Here is a 23,964-nt window from a genome sequence, read left to right on the forward strand (position 1 = left end):
AAAGCCAGCTTACAAACCACAATTCCAGAGAACTTAGACAACAATGAGGACACTATGAGAGACTTACATAGATCTAATCTACACAGGAAGTAGAAAGTAGAAAAAGACAAGATCTCCTGAGTAAATTGGGAGCATGGGGACCTTGGGGGAGGGTTGAAGGGGGAGTAGAGAGGCAGGGAGGAGAGCAGAGAAAAATGTAGAGCTCAATAAATATCAATAAAAAAAAATCAAAAAGGGGGAGCAGTGAAATACAAGGCAAGTCAATAATGACAGCGAACAGGAGCTTTCCTGCAGTTCTACAGAATCAGACAAGATAAACAGAAAACAGGGCATTCTGCTGCAATCTGAGCCCTGAAACAATGGAGATTCAGCAATGTCATATGCATGTTCCCAAGTTATCCTTTGGAGCACATGCAGGTCTTTCCATTAGTTCTCGGTGAAACTAACCACCAAATTTTTGTAATTTCCTGTTTTGGAAATCTTCATTTCATTATGGCCTGAAAACCTGTTGGACTCCATAGTTCTATCAATTCAGACAGCCTACTATGAACTCCTTCCTCCTGCACATACTCCTCCTTCACCACGTCTCCAGCCCCACTTCCACCTTCTAATCTCAGAGGTGTTTTAGTGATCAAAGAAAGTCAAACTGTGCTGTTGTTTGGTCAGCAGTTAGGCAAGTGCTCTACTGCTGAGCTACAATCTTTATAAGCACATCTGCCAGTATTTCCTTACGCTGAGCTCTAGTTTCTCACAACTTCAGTTTTTCCATCTTCCTAACCTAAGTCTCTGAGCAAAACTTCCCATTCTCACAGTTTCAGCAGACTAAGGGGTTTATCTGAGTCACTTTTCTGCTAACGGCAATTCAGGGAAGACAGGCACAATGCTTTCCAGAAATCAAAGGTTTCACTAACTACTTGCTCAAACATCAAAAGCAGTAACCCACACCTTTCTCTCTGCTCTAGAGGCTAGAGAAGTCTTCAACAATAAGAGCATGGGATTTTGCCACAGAGAAGCCATAGCAGAACCATGAGTTCCAGGCTAGCCTGCAAATACAGTGAGACTGTCTCAAAAACAAAGAGCATGAATTTCAAGTCATGTGCTCTCAATTAGCCCTGACTCTACTACTCATATATTAAACAAATTAAAATATAATTCAAAATAAAGCAAAAAGTCACTCAGATGTCACCAGAGTTTCCTTATAAGGACATACATAATGGGCTCTTACCTCCGAATGCTTCCCAAAGTTTAACCCTCCGGTCCATGCCTCCAGTGGCCAGTAACCGGGAACCTGGACTGAACTGCACTGCATTGACTTCCCCATCATGTGCATCCTGCAAGACAGTACCTTGTTTCAAAGCCCAATAATTATCATCCCCCAGGAGCCTAAGGCACACATATATACTCCAACTGCCTAACCGTAGGCCAAACAATCTCCAAAAGAGCTGGATTCAACTATGAACTCTGAGTAGACTCCACACCCAAAATCTCCTAAGATTCTAGTTCATTTTATTCTTAACAGCTGCAGTAGCATAAATAAATCCATTCATTTGGATATTATACTATCTCACTGTGTAGTCCAGGTCAACCTGAACTACACTTGTAATCTTCTTGCCTTAGCCTCCTAAGCTAAGGGTTACAGGAGTCTGCTACCATGTTTGGTTTGTACTCACTTAAACAAAAAGTATTCAGAGTAAGCCAGGTATGGTGACACACACCTCTAATTCCAGCCCTCAGAAGGCAGACAGACTGCCAGAAGTTCAAAGCCAGACAGTAAATACAATGATACATCCCTACAAAAATACTCAAAATTAATGTATATTGCGTAAACTTTGCCTTTGCATTATCTTATTCCTAAGAATCATAATCTGACTTTTAATTTTCCTTGCTTAAAAGTATATGGAGAGATGAATTGCTATTTTCTTTAACATCTATTTTTATTTATGAATGTTTGTGTATGTGTGGGTGCCTGTGGGAACCAGAAGAAGGCATCAGATCCCTTGAAGTGACAGGTGGTTATGAGCTGTCAGACTGATGCAGGGAGCTGGGAACCAAATTCAAGTCCCCTAGAAAAGCAGCAAAGCACATGTAACTGCTGAGACATCTCTCCAGTTTCCGAATTGCCTCTTCTGTGACAGACACTAGATTTTCTCTTATTACTAATATTAAATGCTATGTACCTAGTAACATACAACACTCTAAAGAAGGTTTCTGGGGGCGGGGTATATGTGCAGTTGTGTATGGGATTTATTGTTCTGCTTTAATACCTTGAGACAAGACTTTTTACTGAACTAGAAGCTAGGCTGGCAGTCAGCAAGATCCTGCAATTTTCTGTTCTCCACTCTCAGTATTGTGGTTACAGGGACAAAGCCATTCAGCTTTTAGATGGGTTCTATGGATATGAACACAGGCCCTCAAAGATTGCAGCAAGTGCTCTCACCCACTAAGAGAAGTTTTCTTGGCCAGTCCTAATACTGTAAGTTTGTGTAGTTCACTCTGGAAACATGGCACCAGTTCATTAACAGTGTGATGTTCATTAAGTGTTTAACTTCCCGTAGCTTCAGTTTGGGTTTTTAATCAGAAATATATGACTCAAACTATTTTTGAAAACTGAATAAACTATCAATAAAAGTGTTATTTTGAAAGAATTAAAAGTTCTTTGTAGGCAAATTCCTTTCTGGATCAGGCTGACCCTTAACTCATAGACTTGCAGCTTCTGCTTCCTGAATGCCAGGCTTAAAAGCAGTGCCACTGTGCCTGGCCTTTCCACAGGAAATTCTAAGATTTGTAGATGGAGACTGCACTTACATTTCCCAGCCACCCTGACTCAAATAATCACACAGAAATTATATTAATGACAGCACTATTTGGTCAATGGCCCAGGCGTATTTCTAGCTAGCTAAATTAACCCATTTCTATTAGTCTGTGCATCACCATGATGTTGTGGCTTGCTAGGAAGGCTCTTGCATCTTTCTCCTTCAGCAGCTACATGGCATCTCTCTGACTTTGCCTACTCTCTATATAGATCTGTTTGTACTTCCTGCCTGGCTTTATTCTGCTAAGCCATTGGTCAAAACGGCTTTATGCATTAACCAGTAAAAGCAACACATATACGGAAGGACTTCCCACCTCAAAGATTAGTATGGATGCGCATTCATGTTCAGAGTAAGAACAGGTAAAATCATCCCATGTAAAATGGAAGAAAAGAGTAAGAGATGGTGTTGCTATGCTCTCCCTCAACACGACAGTAGACAGAGAACTACTTAAGAACAAAGCTGATGTCTAGGTCTTGCTTCAAGTCCAGCAAAGTCTGGGGAGGCAGCATCTCCCTAACTGCCTGGGACACAATCAGCACTTTCCCTCATGTCCAGCTGGTGGAAATCCAGTAGGTGATAGGCTTTTCACCTCATAAAATTCTCCTTTTTAAGAACCATTTGTTTCCGAGGTCTCAGATTGAAAACTTGAGATCATGCACTATCACATCCATCCTGCCACTCATCAAGACTCCTGTATGATGGGTTCTGTTGGACAGCAGTCAGCTGTGAACCACTCACTCTTGGAACACACACTGACAGAATCCTAAATTATCAGCTGCCCCACTCTCCCACGCACGACCTCAATGTGCTAGGGGGGGGGGGGGGGGAAGGGGCTGCTGGGAGTAGAGTGCAAGGAAGGAGCTGTGACATTCAGTGCAATCAGACCTTTTACCAATCATCATTGACCTCTGGAAGGTGCTCAGCCCAATATGGAATCACGGGAGTGGGTGCCGTTACCCTGCCCAACTCCTCCTCCAAAGCAGGGCTCATTCTCAACCCCTGAGGCTCAGTCAGCTCACTGAATAGCAATGCCTGCCTGCCAATGATGATCTCCTGAATGTGCTCAACTGAAAGCTCTATCACCCAGGTGCCACGCCATTTCTACAGCACTAACCAAAGTAGGCTGTTTGAGCCACATGTCCCTCCCAAACCACCTAACCAATTCCAGGGCACTGCGAGTCATGATGCCTCTCTGCCTCCCCACTTCTGAAAGTTATGAGCAAGGTAGACCACACTTCCTCAGGTTAGACCAATTTCTTCTGTTCTATGGCTCAATTGAAACTAAGATTAATTGCTACTGCCAGAACTCAACTTAGAATCCTAGGTACTACTTTGGTTTCTGTCCAGTGCTATGTCCTGCTTCCAATAACAAGCTCTGAGTGGTTGGAAGTCATCCAGATACAATTTGATTTAGAAGACAAACACATCTGCCCTTATTATTTTTGAGTTTTATATGTGTATGCTTGGGTGTTTTGTCTGCATGAATGTTTGTGCACCATGTATATGACTGGTGATGTGGGCATCAGAAGAGCATTGGGGCCCCATGGAACAAATTACAGAAAGATATAAGCTGCCATGTGGGTGCTAGAAACCAAACTCAGGTCTTCTGGGAGAATAGTTAGTTTTCTTAGCCACTGAGTCTTCTTTCTAGCTCCCCACGTTTTAATCTGAGCCATTGCTCTAGTACCTCTGAAAGACACAAGTCTCCATCAGGAATTTCACCTTAAGCTGCAGCTAACCAGTTAAAAACAACTGTACAAATTACACTGGTTTCTCTTGCTTCATTGCTCAAGGCACCAATCCTTTCAGTCGGTCCCAGGGTACACAGGATGTCTTTAACAAATTCTGTATGCTGAAAGCTAAACACAACATACCTTAATTCCCCATAGGTCACAAAGTCAGCTGGTCTAAGTCAACAGTGGAAAGTCTAGATGCAGACCCAAGGACCCTTTAATTCCAGATCCTGCTACTATCCCAGGCTCAGAGGAGTCTGGGTACAAGGCATACTTACAAAGACATACATGGCAGTAGTTGGGACTCTCACATCTTTACCGGAAGCAGGATGAGTGTCCACATTATCCTGAGGGGCTGGGATGGAAGAGACAGAGCGTCTCCTAAGGAATAACACAAAAAGCAAACATTATACAGGACTGTTTAGGATTAGTGTCTACCAAACTGCTAAACAGACCTCAAGAACGACCCTACTTAAGCAGTGTGCTGTGTTAATAGCTGTTGTCTTTCTAGACCCTCCAAAATCCAGGATTCATATCATCTTACTCATATGTCAGGAGTTAGCACACACCTTACTTTTCTGTTTGCTAATTCATGGGCTTCAAAACCCAACACTGACACAATCTTGAACCAAAGTTGCTTGCCCTGTCAGTAAATGTTGGGAAAACATTTTCTCTAACATAGTAGCTGGCTTGGAGGCGAACCTCCGACACTCTGACACACACTTTAGAGCTGAATTCCATGCCTAGTACAACAACCCTCAGCTTTTATAACTGTGGTCAAGGCAGAGTCAAATGCATGCTAAGAGAAATGGCGTCAAGAGCATGATGACTGCAGAGAGCTCAACCTGACTGCCCAGCTCAAGGGCTCCAGCATTCATTCCGAGGAACATGCAAAGCGCCCTGGTTAGCGTGTGGACATCGATGATTGCGGGCAGCGCAGCGTGGTCAGCACGATTATCAATAACCCACACTCACATGCTGGGCTGAGAGAGGGTAATATTTTCACCTGGCAGCATCAGAAGAAGAATGATGTCCCAAAAGGGGAGATTCGGACAGACTAAAGGGAAAGGCCATAGATCAGCTCACAGCAAGATAAAGAGAAAGGAAGTTGCAGAAAAGAGAAAGAAGCTAATGACAAGCTGAATTAAGGCATCCACGTTCTTGGCACTGCTGAAATTCTGGTGTATATTAAAAATAATACATCACATACATATGCTTAGGTATATTCACACATTTTTAAAAGGAAAGGTGAAAGACTTCTAACCTACCCAAAGATATTAGTGATAGAATCCAGAAGGCCTCCAGCAGGCTGCGAGAGTCGCTTACTAAAGAGGAGGGGAGGATAGGTTTAAACCTTAGAAACATTTTGCCCCCAAATCAAAACAGCCCCTAAAAACAAGTACCTGGGAATACACTTTCCATTCCCAAATCCCAGCCAAGACAAAATCAATACAGCATTTGAACCATCAGGAAATAGTAAGAAGGCAGAAGGGAAAACCCAGTCTACAGTCTTAAAAGAAACAAGGTTCCCTAAGAAATTCCCTGACAAGGGATCTGTCTAATTTACCAAAAACTTCAGGGTGTTAAATTTCCATCCATTCTTTCAGCCCTACTTTAGCAAATTAAAAAAAAAAACAAAACCAAAACCCTACAATATATATATCCTTGTGTCCTAAGATCTGAATGATTGCAGTGAATAATGAAATTTAACGGTTCACCCATCTTTCGGGAGGTTGGTGCACCTGTTTCTGTCACAAATGCCAGGCCACCTGTCCGCCTTCCTCCCACTCTCCTCTCTGTGTGGTAGAAGAGGCTTGGGGACTCTGGGTACATCTGATTACGTTTTCCTCTCATGTCCACAAACTGGCAGTCACACTAAAGCTGGAGCTCGCCTTTTTCCCACCCAGCCGGTCCACTCACGTAGCTGCTCTGCTGATGGCTCGCACAGGAGAGGTCTCTTCAGTGTGATCTGAGGTCTCATCCACAATGACTTCAATGTCATCATCCCTAGAAAGAAATGAGAGTCTGTCATTGTCCTGAACAGGAGCTCTGCAAGGGCCAGTACCACACTGTAGAGATGAACTCTTCCTGAGTCTTGGCTGCAAAGTGATAGTGAAGGAGAAAAGGGAACTACATCATGTTTGAGAAACATAAACCATTTTACCTATTCAAAACCAATAAAGCCAATCAAGAATAATTTCCCAAAAACAAAGCCTAAACACATGTACTTCTAATGGCTGGAGGGTCTGCACACTTCCTGTGCCATCATCTGAATTCGGAACATGCTCCTTTTGTTGTTCATGCCAGCGGATGCAGGCCCCTCTGGTTTCCTTTCTACACATTCTTACAGGCCAAGTCTTCCCTGATTGTGAAGAAGGCAAGTCATAATCTTGGTCTTAATGATTTGCTGTGTTGCAATCTTCATGGAAAAAAACACCTTAAAATATTAAGAGCTCACCACCCACTGTTTGGATTCTTAAGATTTTGAAAACAAGATTTTTTTTTCCCTTTTCTGTGATTATCTAGATTATGAGCATATATACTTAAGAACCTGTTACACCAAGCAAGTAAAACCATGACTAAGTAAATTTATTTTCCCTTATTTACTCTGGGATTACATTTAACTGCTTTATACTCTTGGTAGGGGTATGGTGAGAATAAGAAGAACAAGGCTATGCCTGATTTTCTACTTGGCTGGCCTTCCCAGACCTAGAGTTTGAGAGTCACAGGAGAAAAATAGCAGGAGGAACAATATGAACTGAGCTTACAGTGATACTCCGTGATAGAGTCTCATGGTTCTATAGTGACTGGAATTGTATAAGGGCCACACCCCAGAAAATACCAGGTTTTGCCTCCCCGTTCTAGAAATGTAAGTATCTCTGACCTAAACTGTTACATTCCTGTGGAGTAGATAGATTGGGAGAATCTCTACAGCAAGCTCTCTCAGGTTTACATTTCAGCACAGCTTTCCATGTGGAATCCTGGGAAGGATGCCGGATCCTTCTTAATCATGCCACCTGGTTATACTAGCAAATGAGGCAAACACATGGTACTTCCTTTTTTTTCTTTTTTTCCTTTTTAAAGGAACCAAATCTCATTTTTAGGCCACCTACTTATCTACTACTTTGTGGGTTTGAAAAAAAAAAAAGGCATCAAGACCAGTTTTCTCCATTGAGGTCAGGAGATACACACATTTCATATTCTCTCCTAGAGTAAAAATTTAGCATAACTCTCCTTTCCTTTAGGGGAAGGTGTATGGGTTCAAGTTTAAACAGCTCCTCTCCACTTAAAAATGTATTTGTGTGTGAGTATTTGGATTGCATGGATGTATGTATCATGCTGGGTACCTGGGAGGTCAGAAGAGGGCACTGGATCCCGTGGAACTGGAGATATACAGATGGCTGTGAGCTACCATGTGAGTGCTGGGAACTGAACCAGGTCCTCAGCAAGGGCAACAAGTGCTTTAAACTGCTGAGCCTCTCTCAGCCCCAGGAATCAATGCACATTTAAGTAACAGTAGGTCATAATTCTGGAGCTAACATAGCCCAGCAGGAAACCCACCCTGAATCAGAGCAGAGAGGACTGTTACTGAAATCCCACCATTTACCACGGGACTGCCAATACCAGGCACTTCATTTTCATTAGCAGGTGGAGCATGGAGGGCTGACTGGATTTAATTGCTTTTTGTGAAGAGATTTCTGACCTCACTAATGCCTCAAAAATTGGGTAAACGTCCATAAGGTCACAGACTCAGATAGTAAAACTGAAACCACAGCCCAGATTACATGACGACAGGTCTCGTGAGGAAGGCCAGTGACCCAAGAGTCTACAGGAAATAGTAAGGTGGCTCTGTGTGAAGGAAGTTAGTCATAATCAGCTGATTACTGTCAACAAGAAACACTTCTGGGAAAGTAACCTGGTGATGTATCTGAAATCTTAGGTCAACAGAGTATTATTTTAAAAAATTCATCTCAAGTAACTGATTTGAAATATGGTCAAAGGCCATTTCAATATACTATTTCTAAGTACAATGGAACACCACCAGCATCAAAGTAACAGAAGTGGTTGTGCGCATCTTACTGTCTAGTGGTGATAATGTATTCTTATTTTGTGCCTTTCATTTTTTAACCTGGGCTGGGACTGCAGCTTCTATCCCCAGTACCTTCCCGTAATAAAACTATTTTAGCTTTTAAAGAAATAAAACCATAAAACAAATCATTAAGAGCACAGTTTAGATTAACTTCTCTGTACTTACTGTTCAACAGGCAAGGGTTCCTTTGCTGCCTCTGCAAGCTCCTTCTGCAGCCGTGCTTGCCGCCTCCTGTTTGCAGAAACAAAATGAACAAACCAAAACATAGCACCAGGTTTCCATCTCAGCAAACTTCTGGTTCTGAAATGTGACTTCAGGTGCAGGACTGCAGAGACGGCTCAGTGAGTAAGAAAGCTACTGCCACAGGCATGAGGACCTGAATTCAGATCCCAGTACCTACACTGAAGGCCCAGCATGACTACTGTAACCCCAGAGGGAGTAGAGACAGGAGAATCACTGGGGCTGTGCTCAGCCGGCCTAACTTTAGGTTCAGTGAGCAAGTCTAAGTCAAAGGAATAAGGCAGAGTCACAGAGCAGAACATCTAAGAGCCTCCTTGAGCTTGCCTCCTGTCCCTCTCCACAAAAAAATAACAATATGGCCAAAGACACCCAAATACTGATGAGATTTCCCATTATAAAAAGGCTCCAGAGCCAATGAAAAGGTATGTGCCAACAAGCCTGATGACCTGAGTTAGATCTCTTGTGGGAGCGACCTGTGGCAAATGCACTCTCTCACACACACAAGAAAACCAGCCTGCAGGGACCCATGGCTGCCTAGGACAAAAGGTGCTTCATAATTCCAGAGTTAGTTATGGTTATGACTTAACTCCCTGCAATGAACTACCTACTAATCCAGCCACAGCACAAAAATAAGAAGAAAACAATGGCTATCATTGTTTATAATGTGCGTGTAATATGAATATAAAATACACTAACGTTAAACTTCTAAAAACAAACAAACAAACAAAAAACCTAAAATATAAAATCTTAAATGTCTTCATAAAATTCCACTGTCTGTGTGCTATGTCACGACTTAAATGTAAGGACCTAATTTTTTCACTATGAATAACATGCCACCCTGATTGGACATTTGTGAACAAGATTCCTTACTTCTGTGGCTGGGATAAGGCCCAACAAGTGGGAAAGTTATCAGATTCTAAGCAGTCCTCCTAGAGGTGGTGCCATGTGCTTCCAGAACACACTAGTCTCCTAACAAACCTTTCTGGCATCTTTACTGATGATAGCCACTGCTGCTTGTCAGACCCATCTCTCCTAATGACTGCATTAAGATCACTTTTAAAATAAAGATCTTTTCTGGCCCAATGGATTAAAGTGATTGATGTGCAAGTGATGATCTGCATTTGATTTCCTGGAGCCCACATAAAGGGGAGAACTGATCCCACAAAGGTGTCCTCCAGCTTCCACTTGTGCACTGTGCTTTCCCTTCCCTACCCTGTGTGAGCACATATCTAAGAGCAACGACAGAAAAGCATTTCTTAATCCACTGTTCCCATATTAAGAAATCTAACAGTTTTACTGCCACTCCTAATTACTGTGTTCGATTTTCTGACCACAAAGTTCGCTAATATTTCTATTTAGGAACTCTTCATGAAATAATCAGCACTCATTTGTTTTCTACCTCGACCTCTAAGACCTCATTTTCCCACTAAGTGAGCACAAAACACGGCAGGGTAAGCATTCACTATCAGTCCTTAGCACTCTCTCCTAACCCCACTGTGGATAAACTTCCCTTCCAGACGGAGCTACAGATACAGTTTTTAAAGTGTAGTGTTGCTGTCTGAACTTAAATATGTGGGGTAATAGTGGACCCTGACCATGAATATACCACCAGTAACTATGTGTGCACTCATGTGTGTGCTAAATTCCTTCATGTTGTGTCATATACATGCAAGTTCCTAATATAGTAGGGTGGGAGGTTTCCCTGCTAATTACAGAATTTAGTAATTGTTGTCAGACAGGTGCTCATTTCAAAAGCTTTGTTGCTGTTGTTGTCTGGATTTATGGGGTCTTAAGATGACTTTAGCAGAACAGTATTAACTGAATGGTTACAAAATTCCTTATTCAGAGTGCTGTCACTGATATCCCAGTGACCCATCTTTTAACTCCCAGCACAAACCCTACCTAGATTTTACTGTATTAAAAATATTAGCAATAAATTTGGTTTAGAAATCTCAATTTTACATTCCTGAGGTTAAACTAGTTTTTTGTTTTTTTCATAACAGGGTTTCTATGTAGCTTTGGAGCCTGTCTTGGAACTAGTTCTTGTAGACCAGGGTGGCCTCAAACCCAGATCTGCCTGCCTCTGCCTCCTGAGTTCTAGGATTAAAGGTGTGCGCCACCACGGGAAACTACAGTCTTCTTACATACTAGCAGAATCAAAGTTTTTGTATACGCCTGAACAGCTTCATGAAACTGGGAGGTAGTTGGGAGACATGCAACAAGGATACACCACTTGAACAGTGTGTTCCAAACAGCATACCCCTCTGCTCAGCTGCAAATGCAGATTTCTCTGACTCTGCATTTCTAATTCGGCCAGTGTCTCTTCCACCACCACCACATCAACAACTCCAGGCATGCTTCTGTTCAAAGAGCCAGTTCTGCTCCACCAACCTCAGAGCACACACTAAAGCTAAGTATCACACCTGGAGTCCTTCTCATTTTCTGCATTGAGGCGATTTGCTTCCTGGGCCTTCTCAGCCATCCACCTGGTGACGAGCTCCTGGTTCTCCTCAGTAGTTTTCCTCAGTTTCTCCTCTAGAGCGGTGAAAGTAATCTGCAGGGCATCATACTCATCCTTCAGGGTCTGGTTGGCTAGCTCCAGGTCCTGCAGTTTGGTGCGCAGGTCTTGGCATTCTGTCTCCAGGTTAGAGATGGTCTGTAAACACTCTGCAATTCTGAAAGAACAATTTTAGAAGAGGTTTCTCTCATCAGAGTCCTGTACCTCAGTGAGAGCACCTACCCAAGTGCTACCTAGATGGGCTGGAGCAAGCAGCAGCAGGAACACTGGCCACCATACTTGGTCCATCCAGCTCCGTGGTGTACAGAATAGTTCTATTAGTAAACACCCAGGATGAAGTTCCTACTGACCACAAACAGCCAGTAACAGTAGCTCCCCCGCCCCCTGAAAAAAAGGCCTTAAAGAAGGGGAAGCTCTAGGCACTTCCCAAGTGGTAAAGCCTTGTAAGGACCTCTCCACAGCTCTAAGGTACAAGGTCTGATTGTGTTTCCCATCTGCCAGAATTCTTGCCAGTTAACAATCACAAATGTACCTTCCACCATCCTAACAGACACATGCTTGGACACCGTGGCCCCGCCTCTAGTGGAAGACACCAGTGACCACACTCAGTGACCATATAGAACCGAGAATGCCTCTGGAACATTCACTTACAAGGGTGCCATCACTTCCTTAGCAGATGTCCAGCGCCTATGAGTAAAGGGGACTGCCCTTGCTTCACTTAGAAGAGAAGCTCAGGTTGCAAGCAATGCAATAAAATTCTTGTGGAAAGCAGTGTGGCCACTGCTTGCCACCAGTTCTGCCCACAACCGTACAGCAAAAACAATGTGTAACCCAACAGTCAGACCCCCCAAGAGACAGTCTCTACTTACTTTGCTTCATTCAACTGCATCTCCCTGTCCTTCTGCTGCATTTGGTTATTCAGGTCAATCACCAACTGAGCTAACTGGGAGAGAAAGAATACTCTCATAAATAAAAGACAGTTGAATCTCAACCACAAGCTACAAAGTGGGTTACCATTTCCTTTATTTTTAAGAAAGAAGAAGTGCTGTTGGGTGGTTAAAAAGGAAAAGGGAGATGGTTGCAGAGCAGGTAGCCTTTGGGGCTGTCTGCTGCCTCTTACTGACAATCTAGGCTGGGACGTTTGTGCAGAGGATAGCCTCCACCTTGTGACTGACTCAGCTGAACACAGAAAAGGTATTTTCTCATCTCGACTTATCTCAAGTAAGATCAGAAACTAGGGTAATGCACTCAACTTCGGTGACTGATATTTGAGGGTTCACACTCAAAAGCTGATGCATCAGGAAGGCCTTTACGGGATCACAGAATAAACCTTTTGCTCTTGAAGACTTCCCTACTATTTCTCATATGCTGCTGTTAGAGCAGTGGTCTGGCTTTGGCTCACTTCTTGCTAAAAGACCTCGTGCTGACTGATGGTTTCCTTTGTTGTGTCCTGTCCCATGCCCCCCTCACCTTGCCTCACGGAGAGTTTGTAATATCAAATTAGACCAAATTACTGAAATGCTTCAGGACTGCCTTCCTGCCTGTCAGGAGGGTCCTGCAAAGAGCAGAAGGCTTTCTTTACCTCCCCACGTTTCTTATGCAGTTCTGTCAGTTCTTCCTGGTGTTTGATCCTCAACTGGGCCATTTCTTGTAGCTGACTGTCACTCCACGCACCATCGTGTCCAGGACTGAAAATCACCACCAGCCACACGAAGGCAACATGCAAAAAAGGAGAGTGAAAAAGTATCAGACTCCAGACCTTCCACACTAGGCAACAGAGCACTATCGAGAATTTAAATCTACCAATCTACCAAACCATTTTGGCATCTAAAACAGTGGCAAATCTTGAGCCATTATGAATAGAAAGCAGGAGACTGGAAGTGGTAAACCAACCACAGCTACCTGTTGATCAGAAGCAAAGGCTGAGCTTCGGAATTAGATGTAGGTGGACAGTCAACACACCCACTTGTTACTACATTCCAGCCCTGTGCCAGGTACCGCTGGCTCTGATGAAAAATGCAGAGGGGGCACAGAGCTCTGTCCTCAGGTGGCTGACAATCAATAAAAAGCTGATGGGCAAAAACAAGTAAATGTGTGAAGTTACATGCTACAAAGAAAGCACAAACAAGGGAAGGAAAGCCCTATTCTATCTGGCATGAGGAAGCAGGGCTCCTCTGAGGTGACCAGAAAGAAATGAAGGGCAAGACATGTGCTCACTCACTACTCTGAGTAGAAGGGGGAACACACTATATACCCGGAGACCAGTGTCAGTGGAGAGGAAGAAGAGCCAAGGCTCAGAAAGTAAGATGATGCTGAGCCTTCCACTCCCCTGAGGACCGTGGAGTGGCAATCACTCACTGATGAAGGGTTTTATTAGTCTAGGCGGGGAGGTGGTGCTAGGACAGGAGCAGAAACAATGAGACCAATTAAAAGACACTGGAAAAGCCCTCTAGACAAGAAAGCTCACACCACACTGGTGCCAGTGGAGACATTCAGAGTCTAAACCATTCGGAGGAGTGCCTACAGTACTTGGATGTGGGGAATGATAGACTGACAGGAATCAAAGATGACTCAGAGCTTTGAGCCTGAGCAACCAGCAAGCCAGGTTATCATTAATGAATTGAACGGCAAGACTGGGGAGGAACAGGTCTAGCTAGGACAGAAGGATTCTGCTTTGGACATCCACACTGACAGCTCACAGGTAAGGTCAGCACACAGATGTGTACAACACTGCACGAGTACAGGCAACCACAACAATAATTTGTTTGATTATCTCAGAAACACTGTGATGAAACCACTGAGAGGCTCTAAATTACACAGGCAGAAAGAAAAGGAAGTTAATCAGTTAACAGCTGTGTGCAAAATAAACTGTGTGGAAACCCAGACCTAAGTCCTGTCACCACAGACCTCCAGGGCCACTACCCCTGTTCAGAGAAATATCTGGACTCAAACCTAAACAGATCCAGAAGTAACCATTTCTCCTCAAGGAATTCCTACCAATCCCAAAGATCTCTTCTCCAAAGCTCAAGGGCAAACAAAACTGCCAATAGTTCTGATCTGGTGTGGTGACTATACACTTTTATCAAGGGCTACCTAGCCTTGCTCCCAGTAGCGGAAGGACCAGTGTCCTAGGATCTGGCTCTTTATTTTTTGGCCAGCATCCACAATGGACTAAAATTTTGGCTAACAACAACTGAAGATTTATGGTTCAAGGGAACGGTCCTGGCAGGAGCTACAGATACGCTGTTAGTGGGTGACTCTGATCTGGAAAAAGTGATAGGAAAAAAGGAAGGCTGGACAGTGACTGAATTGAACATCCACACTTCAAGAAGAAACAACAGCCTGCTCCTTAAGACCTCCGGCTACAATGGAAAAGGGGAAGGGAGGATGACAAAGAGTAGCATAAGCTGGGCGTGGTGGTGTGAGACTTTAATCCCAGCAGATACAAGAAGACCTCTGCAAATTCAAGACCAGCCTGGTCTACACACTGAGTTTGAGGACAGCCAGGGCTAAATAGAGAGGCCATGTCTCAGAACAGTTTAGTAACACCTCATAATTCAAACCTCTACTTACAATTGAATTTTTATTATATTCCTATGTATTATCATTCATGCTTCCAAGAAGTAGACAGCAGTAGTTAGAAAAGTAGAACACCAGCCGGGCGGTGGTGGCGCATGCCTTTAATCCCAGCACTCGGGAGGCAGAGGCAGGCGGATCTCTGTGAGTTGGAGACCAGCCTGGTCTACAAGAGCTAGATCCAGGACAGGCTCCAAAACCACAGAGAAACCCTGTCTCGAAAAATACCAAAAAAGAAAAAGAAAAGTAGAACACCCTATATAAAACCATTCTTTTTAAATTTTATGTCTTTAATTTATGTCTGAGTGCTCTGTATGTACACCTACATACCAGAAGAGGCATCAGGTCCTATTATAAATGGTTGTGAGCCATCACGTGGGTGCTGGGAATTGAACCCCAGTCCTCTAGAAAAGTAGCCAGTGCTCTGAACTATCTCTCAAGCCCCTATATAAAACCATTCTTACTGACTTTGAGTGATTAGAAAGTGTATCACCAAATCTTTCTCTAAATGCAAAGCATCAAATCCATTCCTTCTAACCTACAAACTAACACTCAAAAGGCAGGCTCATGAAATGAAAGCAGTAAGAAAATCAAGTCATTCCTCACACAAGGTTGGGGGCGTTGAAAAGAGTAACAGGGAGGACTTCCTAACTGCAGATGAGGACAGCAGGCTGACGGGGACTGACACACAGACACAGCACCCATCAGAACTGCTAGGAACAAGGCAAAAAGAGATAGGCCGCCCCCCTGCTCTGGGACCAGCGATGTCCTCCTACTCACAACAAAACAAAGGGACTGACACCTTCTGTGAACACTCAACACATTTCTAAGCAGACATCCTGTCGTGCAGGTCTCTGGCTTAGCTTCTGTCCCCACAAAGTGGACTCTTAACTCTCATCTCTGCATCACTAATGCCTGGACACACTACTGCCACAAATCTAAACTGAGACTCTAGTCGTAGTTCACGAATGAAAGGTGGTAGCAAAAAATGTAACGGAATGGATATGGGAGGGAAAGGGTAATCAAGGGGAAAAGGAGCCCCAGACAACTTTTGGAAAGGACAAGTTAATGGAAACAAGTCAGTCAGGAGGACTGGCTCATTATGGATGTTTGTGGGAAAGACAGACTTCCAATAAAACAATACTCTAATAAAATTCAGACAAAGAACTGTCTATATTTACAATACCCTCTCAAACAAATCAATCTGTTGATGATATAGGAATAGTCACTGTACTGATTGTTTTCATCAACTTGACCCAAGCTAGGGCCATCAGAAAAGAGGAAACCTTAACTGAAAAAGCCCATTAGCCTGGCCTGCAGGCAAGCCTATGGGGCATCGTGTCGATTAATGATTTATGTGGGAGGGCCCAGCCCACCAGGAGTGGTGCCAGCCCTGGGCAGGCAGTCCTGGGGTGTATGAAAAAACAGGCGGAGTGAGCCATGGGGAAGAGGGTTCCTCCATGGCCTCTGCTGCAGTTGCTCCCTCAAGGTTCCTGCCCTGCCTAAGTACCTATGCCAGTTTCCCTCAGTATATAAGCCAAATAAACCTGTTCCTCCCCAAGTTGCTTTTGGTCATAGTCTTTGTGACAGAAATAGAAACTTAATTAGGACAGTCACCAAGAGCTTACCAGACAGGCCCTCTCGCTGTCACACACTTTTAATCATAACATTCAGAAGGCAGAGGCAGGTGGATCTCCGAGTTTGAGATCAGCCTGGTCTTCAGAGTGAGTTCCAGGAGAGCCGGGGCTAACAGAGAAACCCTGTCTCAAAAAGCCAAGGTGCTCATCCAGAAATACATCTTTTAACTGAATGAATTTAGGCGAACAAGGTAAAAGCGTTATTTCCTATAATTAACCAGATCACTGTACCTAATATTTTAAACACTAGAGAAGCCTCTTCAGGTCACACAGGTAGGACCCATGCAGGGGAGTCATCTACTCTCTGGAATTTTCCCCACCCTGTCACCTCCCAGATGGACAGAAGGCCATGTGGAAGATGCATTTACAGGCAGAAGTAAATGGAAGGCCACACCTATCATTTCTGGTTTTGTTTTTTAAGTTAGCTACCTTGTTTTTAATAATTGCTAGGTGCCAACACATAAAGAGTATAAATGTTTGATTACTAATAATGGGTACTGTTTCCAAACTATGTTTGCAAACTATGCAAACGTTGTAAGCAGTATGGAGAGGACAGGAAGTCTCTGAACCCCATTTGTTCTGGAGTATGGCTTTTCATTAAAGCCCAGTAAACAACCAAACATCCCACATGAACATACATGGCTATTTAACAGGCCTTACCATTCCCATCAACAAATACTGCTATTTTTCCAATCTAGTTCTTGAAAGAAAAATAAAAGCCTGTAGCAACCTGTTAATTTGATTTCACAAGCTAAAGCCGAAAACACCAGGCTGAAAAGGATCAAACAAATCAGTACTATAATAAAATGCAATCTGTGTTTGCCAATTAATCCTGTTTTAACAAGGCTGTGAAAGACTACTCAGGAACCCAGCTGTTTCTGATTATTCAACTTTTTTTTTTAAAAAAGGCTGGGTCACACTATGATGTCTTGATTAGCCTGGGACCTACTATGTATATCAATCTGGTTTTGAACTCAGAAATCCACCTTCCTCTGCCTTCAAAGTGCTGGAATTACAGGTGTGCAATACCAGACCTAGTCCTTGTTTCTGATTATTCAAAAAGAAGAACCCAGTGGGTTAGAAGAGAGATGGAAACAAGTGCCCTGTGAGCACTCAACCTGATGATATGTACTGACAAGGCTTCCTGGGGTGGGTGGGTGTGTGGGTCTGTGTGTGTGTCTATCTTCTGAACAACCACTGTAGTTACATGATTTTAGGAGTTTTTATATGAAGGAATTGAGAAAAACTAGGCTAGAAAACAGGTGTTTGCTTTAGAAAATGCTGACCAGCACCTGGGAAGCAGAAGAAGGATGGCCACATGCTCAAGACCAGCCTGGGCTAGTAGTGTGGGACCTTGCCTCAAAAATAATAAATAAATACACATGAGAGAGAACAGTAAGACAAATTTCAAATAAAATATACAATATAAGTTTGTTTCAGAATACCTTATCTCGTGCCTATTTGGTATGTCATGCTTTTCAGCTTGTAGTTTCTGGGCCAATACTGAATGAAGATCTGACTTTTCCAGCAACTTGGTATCTATATACATAAAAAGAAAAAAGCTATTATTGCACCATGTATAAAACTTACAAAGCTTGGAACCAAAGAAGTACCAGAGTCCTGGGCAAATGGCATCATGATTATGTGGCAAACTATTGTTTGCGCTGGCTTGGCCACGTGCTGTCGCAATCTAGGAATTCCTTGGGTTTCTCGGCCTAAGCTTGTAAAGCCCAACTACAGGCGCCCATGGACACACAGCTGTAAGAGCGACCCTGGGGAGACAACTAAAACTGCTTCTTATTTCCAAGGTTACTGTTTTCCGCCTCAGGAGTAGGAACAAAGTACCATCATAACAGTAAAATGAAACACTAGGTACTATGGAACCTTATTGTATATTTTTCAGACCAGGGTACTGGGAAATGCAGAAAGTCTAATGGGCTAGAAAGAAAGGTTAGAACCCAATACAGGAAAAAGAAGGAAGAAATATTTAGACTTTACTTATTTATTTACTTGTTGGCTTTTTTCAAGATAGGGTTTTCCGGTGTAGCCTTGGCTGTCCTGGAACTTGCTTTGTAGCCCAGACTGTTTTCAAACTCTGAGATCTGACTGCCTCTGCCTCCCGAGTGCTAGGATTAAAGGGGTGAGGTGAAATATTTAGACTTCTTACTGGCAAAGATGAAATAAAAGACTGTAAAAGTAGGCAGCTACATGAAAAAATCTGAATTAAAAGACGTCAAAGTCCACTGTGAAGCTTCTTGCTCAGGCAATTGGATGGAGGTTTATTTTAGAATACTGTTGGAAGGACTGTGGCAATAAAAGAAGTTCCTTCTGTCCGTGAGATGGTAAAAAGTAAACTCAAAAGAACAGATAGGTTCAAAGATGTAGTCAGGGACAAAAGGCACAGTTCAATAAGGTCTGATCGAGGAGGTTCTGAAGGGGCAAAAACAGGGGTGATCCCTACACAAAAGGTCAGTCTACAGTCTTATAACGAAAGCAAATTAACAGAAAGGAAGTAAGGCCAGTCTTAATGTGGAGCCATGCAAAATACACACCTGAGAGGCGAGATGAAGTTTAAGATTCTCTTTCCCAGGATCTAATTTTTTCCTAGCTATCTGAAGAGATGACTAGGGAGAGAATTCGGAGCAACTGCATTTCTGTTGGAGAAAGTTTTCTCGTTCATATGCGCTGAGGTGTAGTTCAGTGGTCGAGTACTAGTCTACCATGCCAGCCTCTAGGCTTGAGGCCACAGTAGTGCCGAAAGAAAAAGATTTCTCACTCAGTAATTTGAAATTAAAAAATTTCTTGTGGTAGGGGATAAACAGGAGACACAGGTCAACACATCAAAGGACAGCTCTGAGTCAGGGCAACACCTCTAACCTCAGCACTCTGTAGGCTTAAAGAGGATCTGGGTTGGGGGCCCGTGTGGGTTACAAAGAGACACAGTTTTGAAACATAAAGCTCTCCTTCTGAGTTCCAACCTATCAGGCAAAATAAGAAACTGACTGTGGGAACTTGGTAGACCTTTGAAGGAGGGTAGTTACAAATCAATACAACAAAAGCCAGTGTGGTGGAGGTCCCACTTCTTGAAAATGGAAGTCAAGGGCTGGAGAGATGATGACTCAGTGGTTAAGAAGCACTGCCTGCTCTTCCAAAGGTCCTGAGTTCAATTCCCAGCAACCATATGGTGGTTCACAACCACCTGAAATGAGATCTGGGTGTCTTCTTCTGGCCTGCAGGCATGCATGCAGGCAGACCACTGTATACTTAATAAATAAATAAATCTAAAAAAAAAAGAAAGAAAAGAAAATGGAAGTCAAGGAGTTTTTTTCTACATTAGGAACTTTAGGAGGAAGTGGTCCCTTGACTAGTGTTACAAAAAGAGGAGTTTAAAATCTGGTATCACTTAGTTTCACCACAGATGGACACCCTGTGATAACGGTAGGTAGGTCTTCTAAAGGACACAATGAATATAAATAAGAGGGTTATTTCACAAAGGTTCTTTTCTCCTATCTGGGCAGTGACGGCGCACACCTCTAATCCCAGCACTCAGGAGGCAGAGGCGGGGGGATCTCTGTGAGTTCTAGGCCAGCCTGGTCTCTAGAGAGTTCCAGACAGCCAAGACTATTACACAGAGAAACCTTGTCTTGAAAAACTAAAGGAAGAAAGGAAGGAAAGAAGGAAGGAAGGAAGGCAGGAAGGCAGGCAGGTTCTTTTCTTCTACAGGGAAGGCTAGGTAACCAAGGCCTCTTTCTATGTTTTTCTTCAAGTTCAGGAAACACAGGTGCCGGTCAGAATTATCTGGCTTGAGAAGGCTAGAATGAACTAGGTCATAGTCAAACTGGAAAAGATATGCCCAATGCCCTGGCCTATAAAGGGTTAAGCAAGCAAAGGCAGTCTGTACAACCGGCTCCAGGTCTCTCACATTGTTTTCCCTTCTCCTGGCTCCAAGCAGCCACTACTTAACTTGTTTGACTAAAGATATACTTTGAATAGGATCAGTACTGACAAACAGTACTATGTAACAACTCAAGGTGGGGTGGGACAATAGGACTAGCTTCCTAAATCATAGCTTCCTATTATATTCACTGCCTTCACAGGTGGCTTAGTTGTTAAAGGCTAGCCTCACAACCAAAATCTGATTGTTGGGAAGGTTCTACCCTCTCCTACCAACAACTCATTCAGTTTTGAAATTAAAAAATGGTTCAATTTGTGTCTGAGATTATTTGCATCTGACTATTATGTTTTATCATACAGATGGCTTTTAAACTCCTTATATACACTATACTATTTTTATGAAGCAGGCAGGGCAAATCTTTATCCCCATTTTAAAAGCGCATCAAACCAGAAAAGGGGGAAAAAGTCAGTAAGGAGCTAGTGAGGCCTACAATGCAATTTGACTTAAGTATATTATTTTATTCTATTTTTTTTTAAAACACTTCTAAAGAAGCAAGAACTGAATCATGAAAAGGAAATCACATTTTGAGTAAGAAGTGGCTTCCTGTGCTACAGAAATAGCCACTGCTCTCCCAGAGTACAAGGGATTAACCTGACAGAGACACAGCACCCCTCTCTTCTCACCTTTGATAGCAGCTAAGTGCAGTGAAAGAGAGAAGCCATTTCTCTGGAAGTCCAACAAGAGCAAATGCAAAAGGGAGTGTCTGAAAACTAAGACCGAATCCCAGCCCCACCATTAATCCACACTGCAACTTCAAAGATGCTACTTAATCATCGTTAAACTGGCTGCTTCGTAAAACTTAAGATGAAATGATGCATGCCAATTATTTAACAAAGTGCTCGAAACCATTTAGGAAGCATTAAAATTGATAATTATGCGGATCTCTGTGAGTTCGAGGCCAGCCTGGTCTACAAGATCTAGTTCCAGGACAGGCTCCAAAGTTAATGATGAAATCCTGTCTCAAAAAAAAAAATTAATAATTATGCTCCGCCATTTATACTGGCTTAATTAGTTGGAAGTGCTTTTGATTTTCAAATATTTTTTTAAAGATCCCCAGATGATTCTAATGTGCAGATAAGCTTTGAAACTGAGTTATCTCAATCGGAATGCAAACGGTAGTATTACTATTTCAAATCTCATTATCCGCAAAATTTAGGAAGACTTTGCCCAGGTTAACTCAGAAAGCAGATAGGACCTTAGGACCGAACAGTGATAATTTCTTCGGTCAAATGTCAAACAGACTGGCAAAACTGGGGAGACACGAAGCACGAAAATGCTGGTGAGACCCGCCTTAGGAATACACACACACACACACACACACACACACACACACACACACAAATACTTTTGATCCTTAAAGTCATAAAGAGCGGCAAAGAAAATCACTTCTTTCTCACCTAAGGCTTTCAATAATACCAAAGGCTATATGATCCAACGGACAAACCATAAGATTCAAAATGTGTACAAAAATGTGGAGAAGCCAGGGAAATGAAAGGTCACTGGCCCCACAGCACTCCGAGGAGAACGTTAATCTCTCAAGATACTGCTTAAAGTCAATGTGTCTGTCTCGAACTTGATCCCCAAGACAGGATGTTTCGGGAGCCTGAATACTTATGTGCATTAGCACCGAGTGGATTGTCGAGATTCACAACCACAAACGAAGCCTGCGGAAAGAACGTGGAAGAGGAACCCTCCGCCACCCCACCTAAGGTTTAAGTCAAAGAAGGAAGGAAAACACTGAAAGGGCTCGGGGCGCGCGGGGCCCAAGGTCCCCGCCGAGGCCGCCAAGCGCGCGGGCGGAGCCGGGGCTCGGCCTGGGGTTCCCGCTGCCGCGCCGCTCTCCTCCCCGCCCCGGGCCCGCGTGCGCGGCTCACACTGCAGGATGATCTCCTCGAACGCCTGCCTCTGCAGCCGGTCCCGGCGCCTCAGTTCCTCCGCGATGTGGCGCTTCCAGCGGGGAAAGTCTGCGGCGCGGAGGCCCGACGACATGCCGAACGCTGCCCCGGCGCCTCGAGGCCGCCGATCCGCGCCGACACTGGGGACTGCAGGCTGCGGCGTGCAGCGAGCAGCGGGCGCACGGGGGCCGGCCGCCGGAACCTCACCTCCACTCACAGGGCACCCCTGAGGCTAGCCGGGATGATCTTCCGGTCCCTGAAGGAAATGACTTAGCAGGGGGCCGGAAGACCCGCCTCGCTGCCGGACGTCGTAGACCGCACACAAGCTCGCTTCCAGAGACGTCGCGGGACGCTCTCAAATGACGCAAACTCGAAGCCGGAAGTGTCGATGATGGGAAGCTGCCGCTGTGGGGCGCCCTGGCTGCGCGAAAGGAAACAGGAAAGGGGCTGTTTTGTCCTCCGGTGTCTATTGCTGCTTTTGTATTTTTTGTTTTCTCTCTTAGCCCACCTCCGTTTTTCTCATTTCAGCTCCGAAGTGGGGCCACACCCCTTCTAGTAGCGAAATGTTGAGTGAGTTGAGCGACAGCCTTCCAAAGCATTTCGTTGCCTAACTTGTAAAATAGAAACGCTAATGGTACTTAACGGGATTGTGAAAAGCTATACAATGTAATTTCTGCCTCAGCTGCATGACAAGCCTATCTTTAAAAAGACATATGTCCCTCCAAGGCCCACCCAATGTCTATCTGCTGTAGTGTGGGGCAGGCAACCGACTCTTTGTGTGTGTTTCGATTTCTATTCCATAAAAGGAAATAATTTAAGCAGAAGTTTAGCGAAGCAAACACACTAGAAAGAGAGAGGAGTGGGATATCTCTGTTGGCGATTTTATCGACATTTTTATGAAAAGGTGGTAGGTAGCATAATTCATGGAGTAAGGCGTCCCTTTTCCCCTCCCAAGTTATGGTGGACTAGTTCATACTTTTAGGGTATTCTGATTTTCCCAGGAAAGCCCACAAGGTATCATCTGGAGGAATGCAGACCCTTTGTGAATACATACATACATACGAGCCTTAGTTTTTGATTAGCTAGGAGAGATATCTGCAGGCTTAAGGATGTTTAAGAACGTGGGGAATTCTACTCACCAGGAGACACAGCAACCAAATTGCTGCTGTACTCTCTCGACACTGCTGGTTCATATCTCGCTACTTTTTGAGATTGTTCAAGCTCCCAGAAATAATCTCTTAGTTCTCTGATATGAAAATTGAGATTTAGCAGATGGTAGTGACACATGCCTTTAATCCCAGCATTTGGGAGGCAGACAGGCAGATCTCTGCAAATTCAAAGCCATCCTGGTTTACAGAGCAACTTCCAGGACAATCAGGACTACATAGAAAAACACTGTCTTGGAAAACAAACAAAACAAGAAAGAAAACTGAAGTTTTATTATGAAATTTGGGCCATGGTTTTATGATAGTTTCTCAAGCTTTACAAAGTTAGGAATGGGGATTAA

General features: G+C 43.7%; 1 protein-coding gene and 1 non-coding gene across 4 annotated transcripts in view; both read right to left on the bottom strand.

The window, feature by feature from the left end:
* Atg16l1 (autophagy related 16 like 1) overlaps nt 1-22,687 on the bottom strand; it is a 35,558-nt gene extending 12,871 nt beyond the window's left edge. Inside the window, exons 1-11 of one of the 3 annotated variants that reach the window (XM_041650255.1) lie at nt 22,437-22,687; nt 18,053-18,146; nt 12,977-13,082; nt 12,264-12,337; nt 11,300-11,551; nt 8,802-8,867; nt 6,467-6,553; nt 5,815-5,871; nt 5,553-5,603; nt 4,825-4,927; nt 1,226-1,331 (exon numbers count right to left, since the gene is read on the bottom strand). In XM_041650255.1, the coding sequence (XP_041506189.1) occupies nt 1,226-1,331; nt 4,825-4,927; nt 5,553-5,603; nt 5,815-5,871; nt 6,467-6,553; nt 8,802-8,867; nt 11,300-11,551; nt 12,264-12,337; nt 12,977-13,082; nt 18,053-18,146; nt 22,437-22,551 (1,111 nt within the window). In that variant the 5' untranslated portion in view covers nt 22,552-22,687. The remainder of the gene's footprint in view (nt 1-1,225; nt 1,332-4,824; nt 4,928-5,552; nt 5,604-5,814; nt 5,872-6,466; nt 6,554-8,801; nt 8,868-11,299; nt 11,552-12,263; nt 12,338-12,976; nt 13,083-18,052; nt 18,147-22,436) is intronic. The other 2 variants (XM_041650256.1, XM_041650257.1) reach the window with 2 other exon arrangements.
* LOC121447730 lies at nt 3,442-3,720 on the bottom strand. Its single transcript, XR_005974253.1, has one exon.
* Nucleotides 22,688-23,964: the final 1,277 nt, after the last annotated feature.

The sequence above is a fragment of the Microtus oregoni genome, unplaced genomic scaffold (genome assembly GCF_018167655.1).
Source record: "Microtus oregoni isolate MIOR12 unplaced genomic scaffold, Mior012 000004F_ref0000308, whole genome shotgun sequence".
In the NCBI taxonomy this organism is placed as follows: Eukaryota; Metazoa; Chordata; class Mammalia; order Rodentia; family Cricetidae; genus Microtus; species Microtus oregoni.